At 35.2% G+C, this 17,596-nt stretch overlaps 2 protein-coding genes across 5 annotated transcripts; one reads left to right on the plus strand and one right to left on the minus strand.

Annotated features, from left to right (window-relative positions):
• Positions 1-27: 27 nt before the first annotated feature.
• LOC115449352 (FACT complex subunit spt16) lies at positions 28-12,514 on the plus strand. 3 transcript variants are annotated; one of them, XM_030177133.2, is made up of 18 exons: positions 28-245; positions 314-424; positions 3,156-3,317; positions 3,455-3,754; positions 3,827-4,242; positions 4,372-4,516; positions 5,685-5,844; positions 6,721-6,729; positions 7,788-8,027; positions 8,332-8,530; positions 8,741-9,138; positions 9,314-9,527; positions 9,825-10,079; positions 10,324-10,471; positions 10,685-10,811; positions 11,076-11,337; positions 11,593-11,763; positions 12,191-12,514. In XM_030177133.2, the coding sequence occupies exons 1-18, from the start codon at positions 177-179 to the stop codon at positions 12,195-12,197; spliced, it is 3,393 nt and encodes a 1,130-aa protein (XP_030032993.1). In that variant the 5' UTR covers positions 28-176; the 3' UTR covers positions 12,198-12,514. The 3 variants fall into 3 exon arrangements, with proteins under 3 accessions (XP_030032993.1, XP_030032994.1, XP_030032995.1); XM_030177134.2 differs by having other exon boundaries at positions 11,079-11,337; XM_030177135.2 differs by lacking the exon at positions 6,721-6,729.
• On the minus strand, positions 12,509-17,182 carry LOC115449353 (protoheme IX farnesyltransferase, mitochondrial). 2 transcript variants are annotated; one of them, XM_030177136.2, is made up of 8 exons: positions 17,026-17,182; positions 16,623-16,744; positions 15,390-15,594; positions 14,968-15,163; positions 14,394-14,569; positions 13,949-14,128; positions 13,667-13,801; positions 12,509-13,512 (listed from the first exon to the last, which is right to left on the minus strand). In XM_030177136.2, the coding sequence occupies exons 2-8, from the start codon at positions 16,710-16,712 to the stop codon at positions 13,262-13,264; spliced, it is 1,233 nt and encodes a 410-aa protein (XP_030032996.1). In that variant the 5' UTR covers positions 16,713-16,744; positions 17,026-17,182; the 3' UTR covers positions 12,509-13,261. The 2 variants fall into 2 exon arrangements, with proteins under 2 accessions (XP_030032996.1, XP_037295642.1); XM_037439745.1 differs by lacking the exon at positions 17,026-17,182 and adding an exon at positions 16,862-16,880.
• Between the last annotated feature and the right edge of the window lie 414 nt (positions 17,183-17,596).

Consider the following 17,596-nt stretch of genomic DNA (forward strand, 5'->3'; position numbering starts at 1 on the left):
TATCCAAACGCAACCATAAACAATAATAGAACTATTCAATCGCGACCGACGCCCGCCATTTGTGTTTTCTGTCAAACGCCAGTGTAATGTCGTGTAGTAGTGTATAATTTTTCGAATTTCAGCCGCAATTACGTAGTTTATTATTTCTAATTTAGGTTTAATTAGTTTAGGATACAATGTCTAATATATCGCTCGATAAAGATACATTTTACCGTCGTATGAAAAAGCTGTACGCAGCTTGGAAGGTTTGTTTCATTTCGCATATAACAAAACGGTTTTTGGACTCCAGTTTTCTCACATGTGCGTTTTGCAGGCTGCTGCCTCAGATTCAAAGAGTGATGATGCGCTGGCGAAGGTCGACTGTCTGGTATCATGTGTCGGAGTAGACGAGGACACACTTTACAGCAAATCGACAGCGCTACAGGTACGCGCATTTTTTACAATTTCCATGTGCTTTTTATCGTCCTGCCCACATACCGGACGCTTTCAGTAATTAAATACGTTTATAAACGTTTAGCAACAATATTCTGCGCAATTCTATGAATCACAACAAACGATGTTTTTCACTGATTGTTGATTCGCAGTTGTTTAAATATTCCGTCGGTAGGAAAGTTCCTATTAGACAAATTTACTTTTTTATAAAGCTAGATTTTTTTACAGAACCTTAGTAAGCCCTTTCGTATTTTCATATGCCTAGAATTGGTAATATAATATACTATTCATAGTTCAACCATTTCATACAATTAATTTTAGTTATGCATAAAGACTTGTTCAAATATAGTCACACCCATATGAACAACTATAGTATATTTAATATAGTTTTCTCAACTACTTACTAGTAAATACTATTTTAATCCTGAATTTCAACCTACATTGTAACTGTGACTGTTGGTGAATATTTAGTAATGTTAGAAAAAAAGGTTTAAATTAAAAAATAAATTTGGTACACAAATAGACCTGCATAACCAGTCCAACATTAACTGTCTTAATTATAAAAAAATTGCAAAGCTTTGCTTAGTTAAAACACAAATTTACTCAATCAGCTGTAAGTCAACACTCACCATCTTGCCTCTTAATAAGGTTTAAAGTAGGAAACTGGTGATGTTTTAGACAGCTATTTAAGCAATTCTTAAGCACCTCTTATGCCTAAAACAAGTTTATAAGTAAGACTTTATAACCTTTCTTTCATCTTATTAAAAGCAAAATAGTCCTTTGGTCTAAGAAAAACTTGTGAAGTGATTCTTCTCAAATGTTGAGTAGTAATAGCAATATTCAATATAGCAACTTGAAACATTGCAAGAGTTAGTGTTATATAATCAAATATTCCTAGTATCAGCGGTGAGCTTGGGAGCAGGGGGTTGATCCTGGCAACTCTACTGAGCCCTGCATGGTGTCTGGCTAGGATGTATTTTTTTATCCCATCTGATGCCTTGCGTGGAACATCAATGGCTCTCTATCATGTCATGCACTAATTTTTGGCTATGGCTTCATCTACAGATATGGCTGTTCTTGGAATAAAATTCATAAGATAGTATAACTTCTTACTATTGAAATAATTTTCGAAATTGGAGCGATAGTCCAGAGACAGACATATTTAAATAAAAAATAATCTATAGTTTTAAGCTCAGTAAAACATATATTTCAAGTAGATACCAAACATTGGCTTGTTTAGCAAAATTTATTTTGTTACTCCAAAATTAAAAAAAAGAGCAATATCACAGTGTACTTTTCTTAGATTGTTTACTCCATGTGCAAACAGGTCTTATAGATATATTGTGTAAGGTTATTTATTACACAATAATTGTTTTGAAAAATCAGTTTCAACACCTTTCTTTAAGCTATTTTACTTTGTCACTTATATAATGTAATGTATACTTTTCATTCTCACATGAATGCAATCAATTATACTGGAAGCACTATGTTTGTTTAAAATAGGCTGTGTGATATAATATTAGAGTTTAAATTTGCACACACAAGTTCACAATTAAAGAGGCTCAGTCTAGGTTGGAAGACTATGAACAAGGGTATTATGTTTTCTTTAAATTTTTTATTGTATTACAGTGTGTTGTGCAATACAAATTGTTTTTTTTTTATGAAATGTTTAGAATATTGATAATTTTTTTAGCTGTTCTATGAATCTGCCCAGGAAAGGATATCTCCTTTGTTCATATTGGTGGTTAAGTAACAGTGTTTGAAGGTAGTCAGCATAATCATAAAAGGCAGTGAAAATTAAGGAGCTTAATAAAGTTTAATGTGTATGTCTCGGGACTGTTATAAATATTCTCTATGGTGTTGATACTATAAGCACAGGTGTGTGCCCTGACAATCAATCAATTAACATGCTTGTTTCACCATACAACAGCAATGGAATTTCCCGGCAGACTTGTTTTTCTTTTTTATTCTGAATATTCCTGAACAGCTCAAATATGAGTAGAAATAGGTAATTGAGGTCTATAATATTAGTGTAGTGTCAATTTCAGTGCCAATACTGCAAGTATTTCATAGTATCAACTTATTATTCCAATATTTCTTTGACTTAAGACTCCTAATCTAATTTTAGCTGTAAACATACATTATATTATGAGGTATTTGGCTTAATATTATGTTGATGTAGTGAAATATTTTTTCTTTTGAATTAAACATTTTTCTTATATCATATTGTCTGGGGTACATTTCAAGCATCTTCCAGATTTGCTCTTGGCAAAGCAAAAATTTTTTTTTTATTTGGTATGAGATTTTTATTGTAACGTTTAAAAACTTGATAATTGTTCAAAGTCCTTTAACTCGCTTACCAGGCTTTATACTTTAATAATATTTTGTATCTGGATCGAGGACATATACAGGTATAACATAATCAAATATTACGAAAATCTGAGACATCGAGTTTTTTTTCGTGCCCGCTTCACGTGGCCCTTATGCCCCTTATGGTAAATGATAATGATTAGGAAATATTGGAAACAAATTATGTTCAATGACTTCTGTTGCTGACTGTACAAACCGAAGTAACCAGCTCGGGCTGGCAAGTAGGGGGAAATAGAAGGGTAACGCGTCGCGATCCTCACCGGCGAGGACATGAGCCCTAACCTACCTAACCTACCAGCCATACATTGACTACAACAGGTGAATGATATATTTATTATATATTTTGCCAACAGACATGGCTGTTTGGATACGAGCTTCCAGACACAATCACAGTACTAACAGAGAACAGCATGTGTTTTCTGGCAAGCAAAAAAAAGATTGAATTTTTAAGGCAAATTGAAAATGGCAAAGAAGAATCAGAACTACCCCCAGTGAAACTACTTGTACGAGACAGAGTAAGTAACTTGAGTATTTTATATGACAGTACTTGTTTGGTTATACGTCACTGTGTTATTAGATTAATCATGAAATAAAAATTGAGGATGTTTTGTGAAAACACGGAAATTATATAAATTCTATTATTTGTCTTCAGAATGATAAAGACAAAGAAAATTTCAACAAACTCATACAAGAAATCAAAAAATCAAAATCAGGCAAAACTCTAGGCATCTTCGCTAAAGACATTTATCCCGGTGAATTTTGCGAAGGATGGAAAGCTGTTATAAAAAGCGAAAAGTTCGAAAATCATGATATCAGTTCCACAATAGCTTTTTTAATGGCGCCGAAAGAAGACTCAGAAATAATCACAGTTAAAAAAGCATGTATGGTCACAGTAGATGTATTTACAAAGTATTTAAAAGACCAAATTATGGAAATTATTGATTCAGATAAGGTAAGCAACAGTTCTTTACGATTAATTAATTTATTTAAATTAATGATTTTGAAAAGCACATATTTTCTTCAGAAAGTAAAACATTCAAAACTAGCGGAAGGCGTCGAGGCGGCCATATCAGACAAGAAATACGTCACAGGCGTCGACACGAGTCAAGTGGACATGTGTTATCCGCCGATCATACAGTCGGGAGGGAACTACAGTCTGAAATTCAGTGCAGTTTCAGACAAGAATCACCTACATTTCGGCGCAGTTGTGTGCTCGTTGGGCGCCAGATATAAATCGTACTGCTCGAATATTGTGCGAACGTTGCTGGTCAATCCCACAGATGAGATCCAAAGCAATTACAACTTCTTGTTAAATCTAGAAGAACAAGTGATGAAAACACTTGTGGCAGGAGCCAAATTATCCACTGTATATGAAGCTGGATTGGAACTGGCTAAGAAAGAGAAGCCGGATTTAGTGGATAATTTAACCAAGACTTTTGGGTACGCATTTTCACATTGAGCATGCTTGTGTGGTAATACTTTGGCATAGTAAACACATGGCATGAATTTTTAAGATTAATTATTTTTTCTGGTTCTTTTTTCAAAATTGCTATGTTAAATTTGTTACAGCTTTGCAATGGGTATAGAATTTCGTGAAAGCTCAATAATTATAGGTCCAAAAACATCAGTGGTGGCAAAGAAAGGTATGGTGTTTAACATCAACATTGGCTTAGCTGGTCTGACCAATAGCGCCGCCACTGATAAAGAAGGAAAGGTAAGTTGTTTTAAAATATCTATTATTGTTAAGATATAGAGAAGTTAAAAATCATTCCTCCTCTATATGATTCAAGTTTTCTATCTCTTTATCGGAACATCCTGTACATTATTTTTTTGCGTGCTGGAACTTAGCATGCATGAAAATTATGCTCAATGAAGAAGCATGTTAAAATTTTGTGTATTTAGAAAAAAAAAGAAACGAAATATGCATGGCAAGCATCGATTCTTTCAAAAACAAAAAAACTTTTCTAATATCCGATACACACAGTTTTTAGTATATAAAAAGGCACAAGACATAGCTCACTCGTGATTGGTCGGTCTGACTTCCAACGCGTCGATGTTTCGCGTGATTGGTTCCGTCGATGCTCGTTGTCTATTATGGACTAATACGGCTATTGGCTTACACGTGCCATGAGTCTAATATGAACTTTCGTCGGATTTGTACAGTCAGCCAGAAAAGTATCTGAACAAATAAAAAATTTCAAATCGCGTTTTAATTTTTGCCCTTACAATAACAATCGTTATATTTCATCAAAATTAATTTCAATTTGATTTTGAAGTTTTGAATTTGTTCAACTACTTAAGTGGCTGATTGTACACACATGAGCTCGCTCCCACCACCATTCCTCTGTACTCATGACTTGTGCCTAAGATGTTTTTATTACATAGATACGTTGTCCGAGCTCAATACTGGCAAGACGAAAGTAAGGTAACTGCCCGACATTCACTTAGTCAACCTCCAACCACTGTCGCGGCTAGTCGGCTTACTAACTTCTTGTATTTTTATAAATAAAATGCCTTCCTATGTTTTTAGACGATGTACAAATTATACTCCAACTGTGAATGAAAAAACGTTTCATTTCATACGTTAGTAATAAGTATACACTATTTAACTTATTTTTTAAACTAATAAATGCATTTCATTCGACTGTCATGGCGACGGGGCGGCCGACGCTCGGGCCCATTCGGAACCACTCGGGCTCGCTCGAGCCGTATCGATGCGAGCCGCTAGGGCTGTGACTATAGTAAATACTCCGCTGTTTTTATGTGCAATTTTGTTAGGGTATGACGCGTCTATTTGTAAAATGTCATTGACTTGTGCTATTTATTATATCAGAATTGTATCTTTTGTACTATACTGTATCTTGAATCGATAATTATTGCAGACATACGCTCTATTCATTGGCGACACGGTGCTAGTGAACGAGGAACAGCCGGCGTCACTTCTCACACAGTCCAAAAAGAAGATCAAGAACATCGGTATCTTCTTGAAAGACGACGACGAGGAAGAGGAAGAAGAAAAGGAAAATAAGACTGAAATACTTGGTGAGTGTCGAGTGGACTGGACTTAGCATCAGCGCAGAAGTGTGTGAGGTGGTATTAGTATGCAACATGTCCTTTGGATATGGTGGGTAATGAAAAGACAACATCTATTTGACAGTCAGTCTGCGCTGATCCTTAATGTACAATCACCCACAAAAGTAGTTGAACGAATTCAAAACTTCAAGATGCTTATACACATTAACTTGAGTAAACCATCTGAATATTTTAGTGAGGAAAAAAAGTTTGTTGATATGGACACAAAAGTTTAAATGCAATTTGAATTTTTTTAATTTGTTCAGCCACTTGTATGGTTAATTGTACTTGTCGTTATGTTGCATTGCGAAAACATTTTGTGAGAAAGTTTATGCTGTCATATAAATGTTTAATATCAGAGGTTTAATTTTTCGCCTTAATGATGTAAAGAAATAGTGTGGTTCAATTTAAAAATCATACATAAGCCCCATTTATACTATAAAAAAAAATCTTAAATGCCTTTATCTGCCCAAAATGGTTTGTAAAGTACCATGATAATTCATATAATCTAATTCATCTCTCGGTGCAAATTTTAATTGTATGGTGTTTTTTGTTAACATAACATTTTCTTACCAGAACATCGACGAAAATACGACTGCGCTGTATTATAAACTGATTTGATGAATGAAAACTTTTTGCTACTTAAATAGCAAAAAAAAAATTAAAGGCATTACAAATAATTCCTATTGCTATAATCAATACTTAATCAAGCCACAGGGGGACAGTTATTGGCTACTTGTTACTAAACATAAATTATTAAGTTTTCATTCATCACTACCATAATGTGTTTTTTTTTTTTTATATATTTACATAATTTTTTACTTACATGCAATCGTGGGTGATTAGAGAACGGAGGTGAGTGTACGTCTTATCCGATGAAAGCAGTCACTAACCGCAAAGTTCATGTAACAAGTCATTCATTGTAATATTGCAGTAGATTTGGATATTGTGGTTTCGGAAATTATTTCATATGAAGTCGTTTGGGTTTGGGGGTATCTGTTTCTGAGAAAAGGTAGCATGTATAAAGCTCAGGGAAGTAGTCGTTTTCTTTTAGTGTTTTGAGAATCAGATTAGTAAATCAAGAGTTCTTCCCATATCTAAGTTTACAAATTTACTTTTGTTAAGGTTATAGCTTAAGGTCCATTTTCATACATTTTGTTTCACCTTTAATCTGGGTAACTAAACAAGTATTGACAAGTAAAGAATTTAAATTCACGTCTAGTTAGTGATTAGTTCTCGCAGTTGAAAGAAAAACGTAAAAATAATTAATGGATATTTCGGCCTTTACAATTTAATACGACGAAATTTTAAAGGCCGAAATATCCATGCATATTAATTATTTTTACGTTTTTCTTTCAATTGCGAGAACTAATCACTAACTAGACGTAAATTTAAATTCTTTACTTGTCAATACTTGTTTAGTTACCCAGATTAAAGGTGAAACAAAATGTATGAAAATGGACCTTAAGCTATAACCTTAAGATATCTGTATTAAAAATTCGTGTCTACAATTATTTTTCTATGCTCATATTTTTTGGTACAAAAGGCCTTATTGTATTGTATCGTCTATTAATTCAATAGAACCCCCAGGTTCTATTGCTCATGTAATATGAAAATATAAATATGCATGTTACATTGATTTCAAGTATTGGGAACAGGAAAATGCTAGAAATACTGTATATATTATTGTCTGGCAAAATTTTATGTTTCCCGAAAATATAGTAGCGCAAATGTAATAATTTTTCGAGACCACAGTCGACCATTCACTCAAAACTTTCATATATCACGCATAACGCTTTAAGGAACACGGCAGTCAAGTGCTTACGTTCATCGGATCTGCTTTATGACGTTAAACAGCACGAAAACTAATCAATTTCTCTGACGTAAAATATTAAGAACATGAACAATTTCAGGTCGAGGCAAAAGAACGGCCGTGATAGAGTCCAAACTCCGAACGGAACATTCGTCGGAGGAGAAACGGAAGGAGCATCAGAGAGAATTGGCCATTACGTTAAACGAAAAGGCCAAAGAGCGGTTGGCCAAACAGTCGAGTGGCAAAGACGCTGAGAAGTTAAGGAAAAGTACAATATCGTATAAGAGTATAAGTCAGATGCCGCGGGAGAATGAGGTCAAAGAGTTAAAATTGTATGTTGGTGAGTAATTGATACTAAAGTGTTGATTTTTGCAGCATTAATCAGATTAAATAGTGACCATTACATGATCCTTACATCATACACATCAGCATCAGTAACAAAGAAAATTTTGCCATAACTATATTTTCCTTTCATGGCAACCAAAGTCAAAGGACTATCCTTTTAGTTGATGCAAAAATAAATCAACATGGTTATTTCTCGACGATTCTACTAATTTCACAACATTAATAAACATGGTCCCTGTGACATCAGTAAAGGTCTACAGCAATTCTAATGCCTATGAACTATGTTATAAATATTTTAGATCGTAAATACGAGACGGTGATACTGCCGATATTCGGCGTGCCGGTACCATTCCACATATCAACGATAAAGAACATCTCGCAGTCGGTGGAGGGCGACTACACGTATCTCAGGATAAACTTTTTCCATCCCGGCGCGACCATGGGCAGGAACGAAGGAGGAAACTACTCGCAACCAGACGCCACATTCGTTAAAGAAGTGTGAGTACATGTAAATATATCAATTTAACTGAATGCTGACTTATTTGCTATATTTTGCGAAGTCTAAAAGGATTTGATTTTTAATTCACAGTATAATTAACATTTCTAGATTCTATTGTCTATTCATGAAAAACGGTTCAAGATTCAGAGTGATTTTATTTTGTTTATTTCTGTTATTTCATCTTGTACTAATATTTAATTTCATTACAGAACCTATCGAAGTACAAATACAAAAGAGCCAGGCGAAATATCACCACCGTCGTCAAATCTAAACACAGGCTTCAGACTTATCAAGGAAGTGCAAAAGAAATTCAAAACAAGAGAAGCAGAAGAAAGAGAAAAAGAGGATTTAGTGAAACAAGACACACTAGTTCTCTCACAAAGTAAAGGAAACCCAAAACTAAAGGATTTGTACATAAGACCTAACATAGTAACGAAACGAATGAGCGGCTCGCTAGAAGCACACACAAACGGATTTAGGTTCACATCAGTGAGAGGGGACAAAGTAGATATCTTGTATAATAATATAAAGAACGCCTTCTTCCAGCCATGCGATGGAGAAATGATTATACTGTTACATTTCCATTTAAAACATGCTATTATGTTTGGTAAGTTATTTACTACATTTGGTATAGTTTTTTATTCACTCAAAGTGCGCGACGTTACGCGAACTAATTGTACTAATGCGCGTGCGCTTCTTCTTTTCCATTTTCCCAAATCGAACTTTAATCTAATAGCTTAAAGTTCATTTTATGATATCGATAATCGCGAAATAATTCCCAGGTAAAAAGAAGCATGTGGACGTCCAGTTCTATACGGAGGTGGGCGAGATCACGACGGACCTGGGCAAGCACCAGCACATGCACGACCGCGACGACCTCGCCGCCGAGCAGAGCGAACGCGAGCTGCGACACAAGCTCAAGGTCGCCTTCAAGAGCTTCTGCGAACGCGTCGAGAACATGACCAAGCAGGAGGTCGAGTTCGACACGCCCTTCAGGTTGGGACGGCTTATTGAACCTATATAGTGAGACTAGTTCAAAGAGTAATTATCTGTCTTGGAAAGCATTAAACTCATTGTGTGTGACAGATTTGTTCGCTTTTCCAGCCTTCCATATCATTGTGTTGCCTAACTAAGCTTGCTCTGATGAATGTCTGGAGAGTTGTTGGACCAAGTTCCAGGGAAATTTACAATTGATTAACACATTTGAAAATCCCCTACACAACTTAGTATTTATATTAGCAAATATCGTGAAAATTATTTTTCAAATGACTAACTGCTTTTCCATTCGTCCAGAGAGCTGGGCTTCCCCGGAGCGCCGTTCCGTAGCACAGTCCTGCTGCAGCCCACGTCGGGTGCGTTAGTCAACCTCACCGAGTGGCCTCCGTTCGTGATCGCGCTAGAGGACGTCGAGTTGGTACACTTCGAGCGAGTGCAGTTCCACCTCAAGAACTTCGATATGGTGTTCGTCTTCAAGGACTACGCAAAGAAGGTCGCCATGGTGAATGCTGTACCCATGAACATGCTGGATCATGTTAAGGAGTGGTTGAAGTTAGTAAACCTTTTTAGTTGTAGTATTTTGATCTAAAGTAAAGTAGAATTTAATTGTTCTAGATTTTTTGTCAATTAAATAAAAAATTACTTAATATTAAATTGTGATTGTTATAAATATCATTTAATATCGTAAATAATTAATTTATTCATAATTAGTGAAGTAAGTGTCACAAATAATCATTCTGTTTTCATTAAAACACATCATTTTGCGTTTAGCACTCTTTCATTATTTATCTTGCAGTTCGTGCGACATTCGGTACTCGGAAGGTATCCAATCGCTCAACTGGACCAAAGTCATGAAAACAATCACAGATGATATCGAAGGGTTCTTCGAAAATGGCGGCTGGTCTTTCTTAGATCCGGAGTCAGACGCGGAAAATGAAGAACAGGTCAGTAGCTGTCTGACAGCCCAATATATTATTTGATAGTGCCTATTTCTGAAGTGCTTAAACAGGTGTGTATGGTAAAATTCTAGTTTACAAATTTGGGTCTACATTAATTAGTAGCTAATGGAAAACATTGTCTAATAACCATGGGAATACTATAATTATCAATATATGTCAATGTGCTTCAAGATATTAATGTGAATGACTTTTTGTTAGGACGACGAATCGGAAGAGGAAGACGACGCGTACGAGCCGACGGACGCGGAGTCAGACGAATCCGACGACGGCTCCGACTACGACTCCGAGGCATCGGACGAGTCGGACGCGTCCGGGGACAGCGATGGTGAGCGTACAAATAAACATAAGAATAAAATATTTGTATGTTGGAATATCTAGATATGTAGTTCTTGCATCATAGGAATAATTATAGGGGTTTCGGGAACTAAACACCAATATTACGTTGCGTCTAACAGTTGTATTGATTTATAAATATACCAATCCCGGTAAACAAATAGGTGAAGAACAGACATAAGTCTGTCTTCTCATATGGGTCACCATATAGTATGTTATTGTGATAAACATATAAGATGCCATTATTTTTAATTAGCAGAAGAAGACGAGGAGTCCGGTAAGGACTGGTCAGATTTGGAACGAGAGGCGGCTGAGGAGGACAAGAAGGAGCGGAACTACGACCGCGAAGACTTCGACCGGAAGCGCAAGTCAGGCGGTAACCGGCCGCGCTCGTTCGACGAGAACGACTCCAAGAAGAGCAAGCATGATAACCACAAGAGTTCCAGCTCGAACCACAAAAGTTCCAGTTCCAACCACAAGAGTTCAAATCATAAGAGTCCATCTAAGAGTAATAGCAGGTATGTTGTTGATTATTGATTTGATCATAACAGTATACGTCGTCTCTTTATGATAAATGGTTAGTTAATATCGATTTAGCGTGACAGCGATAAAGCCGCAACTATATTTTTTATTGATATCAGACACAAGCTTACAAAGTCTGACTGCTCAGCAAAAACGGACTGTTCATTATAAACTGTTACTCAAAATTTTAACCATGTTATGTATTTGAGCAATCGATAACAGACTGGATGATATTATAATGTGTATTGCAGTCCGTCAAAAAACCGCGACAAGCACCACAAGTCGTCGCACCACGAGCGCGACCGCAAGGACCACAGCCGCGACAAGTCGAGCCGCGACAAGAAGCACTCCTCCGACCACAAGTCGCACAAGCGCTCGCGCGACGACAGCCGGGAGCACGGACGCAGCCCCAAGAAAGCAAAGTGAGTGTGCACCATTGTTACTTAGATATACAGTATTAGGTATAGATAAGTTTGCGATTTTACTATATGAGATGTTTATACAATATTGGTATAGAAGAAAAAAGCTCGAAAACTTTTTTAGTTAAAAGATATTAAGACGGGGTTCAGATTAAGTCTTTGCTGCCCGTATATATTAATTCACAACAACCAATCTCCACAAACGCCACGTGCACGCGGCGCTTGCGTTGCAACATATTCCATGATCGTAACCTTTATTATCAAACGTAAGAGATATGTGCACGCTTGACAAACGCGATTCTGCTCCCGGCTTAACACCTGCGCCAAAGTAATGGTTTACACGATATGGTTATAACATGGTCCCCTCACTTAGATTATTTACAAATAGTCTGGCGAATAATGTTTTACCAGCCACCTTTATTGTTTACAGGAAATAAGCTGCCTGAAGCCAGATAGAAATGTTGATTCGAAACGGGTCCCAGTTGCCGCACGCGGCATTCGTTATACTTTTACACTGGATATGTCCGATGATTCACCCGATGCCCATTTGTGTACGATGTTCAAAATTACGTCTGAATGTTGTTTGTACGTAGTTATTCGAATTCCAATAAATTGCAAGCTTGACCAGGGAAATAGAAACCAAACCCTTTTTTATGGAGTATAGTTACATAATTCCAGATGTCCAGAAAACATTTTTATATTTCTGGTCGAGCGTTAATTTAAATTATAACACAAATAAAAATAAGGATTTATATCTGCGTATTTTCATTTATTCCTGAGTCATTATGTTCATATGAACTATTTTATTGATCTATGGAAATATTAATTACACATGTTTTAATCACAGCACATGATACAACTGGTTTTAGATTTGTAAAACCACACTGTAAGAATAATTTAAAATGTTTATAAATTAACATAAAGTTCATAGCCAACATTTGTAGATATTTTTTTGTTTATGGAATCATAAATCTTTGAAAACATAAGCAGAAATTTAATATAAGCTAATGTCACCACAGCAATTTTTTTGAATAGCGATACCATCTTTTTTTATGTTGCATCTTCAAAATAAAATCATTACAAACAGATAAAAGGTGAAAAGATACCAAATTTTAATAAGATTACAACACAAATACATAAGTGGATTATCAGTTAAGAATATTGATTTTTCAGTAGAAGACATTTCAAGTAGTATGATATATATTTTTGAGTAGAAGTATTTGTATGAAAACCACAATTTAAATTCCATTTCTTTTCACCTTGCTCTACCCATTGTACTAAGTGGCAGTATATAATGGGGAGGAAAAAAAAGAAAACTTGGAAGACCAAGAATTTGCCTCCTATTTCACAAAATTGCGGTAAAGCGTCTACGAAGTGTATCGATTGTTCTGCGATTATAACACAACACACGTGTGTTCAAATAACTTACAAGCGCACTAAAAATCACAATTAAATTGTACATTATTTACAAAAACAATACTATCTACGCAACATGTAGAGTTTAGTTTATTGGTGTTTCGGCGTCTTGTGCCGCGACGACCGGCCCTCTGGGCAGGACGGTGATCCTCTTAGAATCTGGTAACTTGGCTAGGTCTTGCGGCTTAGTAATCTCAGTTTGCTCCTGAGTGTCACTCGAGCTCCAATATTTCTTGTTGACAAGCATAAGTAACATTAATGCCGGAAGGTGTATGAGGGAGAAGCGGAACAGTTTCCTTGAACTGGCGCTGTCTGATTTCTTGTAGAATTCCCATGCTAAAATGATTTGTCATTATTAGATTACTAAGTTCAAAAGCACACGCCTATGGTATCTCTAAAGTCGGCGTGAGTAGCAATGGATGCACTTTACGCTAAGCTTATTTCAATTTTATATTGATTGGTGATGGTCAATAAATTCAAACATACATACCTAAGTACATAAAATAAATATTGAGTGGCAGTGATTCCAGTGCGAACCAATTATTCGTGACGCCGAGGTAGGGCGACGCGAGGCAAGTTGCGGTAATCACAGCCGTGTGTCTGAGAGCCACTCTTCTGCATAGCGCTGAAAACAAACCACACAATTAACCACATGCATAGTAAGGAAAGCAATTAAGGTTTCTTTTCCTCATATGATGGAAATGTTGATGAAACATGGTTAATGTTTTTAACTATTGTATGTGTCATATAAACAATATAATAAAATATTTACCAGGGTCAGTGACAGCCATCATTCTGTATCCGGCGCGTGAGTAGTCCGGTCGCAAGTTCCACGAAAGTGCGTTGAAATGGGGGAACTGCCACGAATACAATATGACTCCTAGGATTAAAGCACCAATGTCTAAACTGCCCGTGCATCCCGCCCAGCCCATTAGAGGCGGTATAGCACCCACTGGAATATGAACAATTATTAACATATTAGATCTAATATTCCATCATGCTAAATTGAGACATTTAAAATATTATCAGTAGTATGCTATACGTATAGTCTACGAGTTACGACATTATCATGCACCAAAGAAGCCATTAGAAGTCTTTTGGTGATAAATTATTTTTGACAATGCCATTCAACTGTCACTGTTCAAGTTCAAGGATAAGCAAATTTTCAAGTTAATATTTAATTGAAATAAAAAACAACATGTCCTATATTTCCTTACCAACTGATCCCAACCAAGTGTTCAGTATGGACATCCTTTTCATGGGAGTGTAGACAGATGTGTAGAGTATCAAATTGCCCGCGCCAAGGGCTGCCGTCAAAGGGTTGACTCCAAAATACAACAGACTTATGCCTGTCATGCTTGTCATTGCTGCAAAACTAATTGCATGTGTTGGCCTAAAAGGAAAAAATATAATTAATTGAAGGATTGTAAGAAATTTTGTCGAATTGCTACACTGCACCTGATGGTAAAGGTGATATTGTCCAGTTAAAGTATTGAATGGCAACAGTAGGATATCTCATGGCATTCAACACAATCATGCTGGCCTACTAAGATGCTTCTTCACGCTATGGCTTATTAATTACGTCATGATTAAATATGCTTATGGGAAACCCATTTCTCCGATATTGGTATATATGTGCAGATCATACACCAACTTTTATAATTTACTGTTACATAAGTCAAAAGAAAATATGTCCACCAGCATCTATTTTAAATGAAACTAAATGCTGCTTAAATATTCCATTAAGTTTGTTCAGTTGCATGAAAAAAGTCTGCTTAAACAGCTACTCACTCCAATAACCCCTTAACAAGCACCCGGTTCTTGGTCCTGGACATCTGCGCGTCGAACGGCACCTCGTGGTACTGGTTAATGGAGTTGGCGGCGGCGGACACCAGCCCCGTTCCGGCCGCGCATAGCGCGAACGTTGTCAGCTCGAACGGCGCCGGTGCTAGCGCATAGCCTGCCATCGATGTCATTACCACTAGTGCTGGGAAATTATACAAATATAAAATTAGTATGCCTATTTAATTTTGCAGAATAGCAAAGATATGCGAAAATAATAATATATCAAATTGATGTGGTATTTATGTTTGCTTTTTATTTTTTGTATAAGTAAAAGAAATCAAAAATAATTATAATGATATAAAAATTTGCATATTGGATAAATTCTAAATAAGAATTTTGTAATCTAATTCTCTACATCCTGTACTTACAAGTCAACCGAAATTTGGATAGCATCATACAATACTGCCCCACATTATTTTTCCTGTCATGGGATGGCGTTTCCTTCCATACTCTTGTATCTTGGGGTACATTTTTACTCTTAACTGTTGCAGTTGTTTGTGTTGTGATTGGCAGTTTGCTTTTCCAGCAGTGGGATGTTGATATTCTGGCCAGTTGGTGTGATATAGTGCCATTCTAAAATATATGAATTAATTAATGTTACATTATAATCTTTCATAAATATATTACTAGTCAATATTGGTCCAATGCAGATCTAACTCTCTCAAAGTTTAACTTCCCTTGATTATTTCTTTTTCTCATTCAGCTGCTTTCGGTAATGTAGGTGCATTACAGAAAGCAGCTGAATGAGAAATAAGAAATAACTATAGACATAATATTTTGTAAACCCTATCTCTCTAAGGACCAGATAATTATAACTTTAATGGGTAAATATTTCTTAAAAGAAAAATACTTATATTGTAACTACTAATAAAGTGTTATTCAAATAGTTAATGTAATAAATTAAAACATACAGACATACTTAGATAACAGCAATAGTAAAATATACATATTTATGGACTATGTATTAAACTTATTGCAATATGTCATGTTTACGATTAGCAGATAACAAATACTTGCTTTTAATGTTTACTTTGCAACTAATATGTATCATTGTATTTGTCCACATTGTTTCCTTTTTACTCTTTAATTACATAAAGTGGAAGTCAACTTTGGTGGACAAAATAGAAATATCATATATGACATTAACTTGAGTCAGGTTACACATATTTTTCAGTAAACAAATCCAGATTATGTAATACAACACTCAAGGTTTGTTATCTATGACTTATTTAACAATAATAATACTAGCACTCTCTATGTTACCTATATATTATTGTAACTAGAATATTACATTCAAAACTAAACAATTACTGATCTATTTATGAAAAGTAATATAAACATGAAGTAAAGTGATTACAATACAGTTTATTGCCACATTAAATAATACTAAAAATTTTATGTTTATACTGAATGACTAACATTTATATTTGCACATTATTACACAAATATAGAGTACAAATATACATGCGGTTGATACTTGGCATTCATGCAATTTCTTCCTCATTGTTTTTCAAGTTATTTATATTATGAGTTGTGACAAATCAAGTATATGATACACACAAGATTTCTGTATATTTATATTTAGAGAATTATATACTCACTCCGATTTTTAGCAGATAAGATTTAGCAGGAAAGCCATTTTTGCCTTGCTTTAGGCATAACGTGCAGTGTAGCACTTTTATATATGACATGTTTCGATTACAGCGTATTTCGCCCCGACATCCTGAAACAAGGATGACGTGAGGTAAAAAAAGCCGAAAATTATTACGTGCTATTGGATATTGCGCGACAGTTTGTGAATAAACACTTGCGGAAATAACACTTTTGAGTAAACATATACCATGAATTTATTTTTTATCGTAATACATATTTTTCACATTTTCTACTGCTATTAAACTTTTATTTTTAATTGGAATACGTAATAAATACTCTGGTAATTGATTTAAGTTATCATGTTTAGGGAAACTGCTAGTTCAACCCACGTGTTACATAGTAAGTACTTACTTATAAAATAAATAAGACTATATGGGAATAAATATCGAAAACTTATCTATCACTAAGTAATAATATTACTTCAGATAAAAACGATAAATCGAAAACATTTCAGGTTATTTTCGTAATAGAGGACATATGAGGTGACGTTTGGGGTGACGTAACGAAACATTGCCAGTTGCAAAAAGGGATATTGGACATAATGTCCTAACTATTTTTATAAAAAATGCCTTTTAAATAAAGAAATTCAACTTTAAATATAATATGTGTCAATTATCGTGCAAAGGGAGTATAATTTTAATCAATTTACAATCTTTTTTTTTCCATCATCTAAAATATTTATCATGGCAATTATGTACACAAATCGATAATTCAAAACATGACGTTTTAATTTTGCTGGTATTACCAATTGAATATTACTATCCTCGGGAAAGGGATACGTTTTACTAAAAATAGATCAGATTACCGGTATTTTCCCGACATTTCGCAATTGAAAATGATTTTAAACACAAGCAAAATAATCGATAATAACTAATTAACATTTCGAAATAAATAATATACATTATTCCATTTTTTAGACTAC

Source organism: Manduca sexta, chromosome 17 (assembly GCF_014839805.1).
Source record: "Manduca sexta isolate Smith_Timp_Sample1 chromosome 17, JHU_Msex_v1.0, whole genome shotgun sequence".
NCBI lineage: Eukaryota > Metazoa > Arthropoda > Insecta > Lepidoptera > Sphingidae > Manduca > Manduca sexta.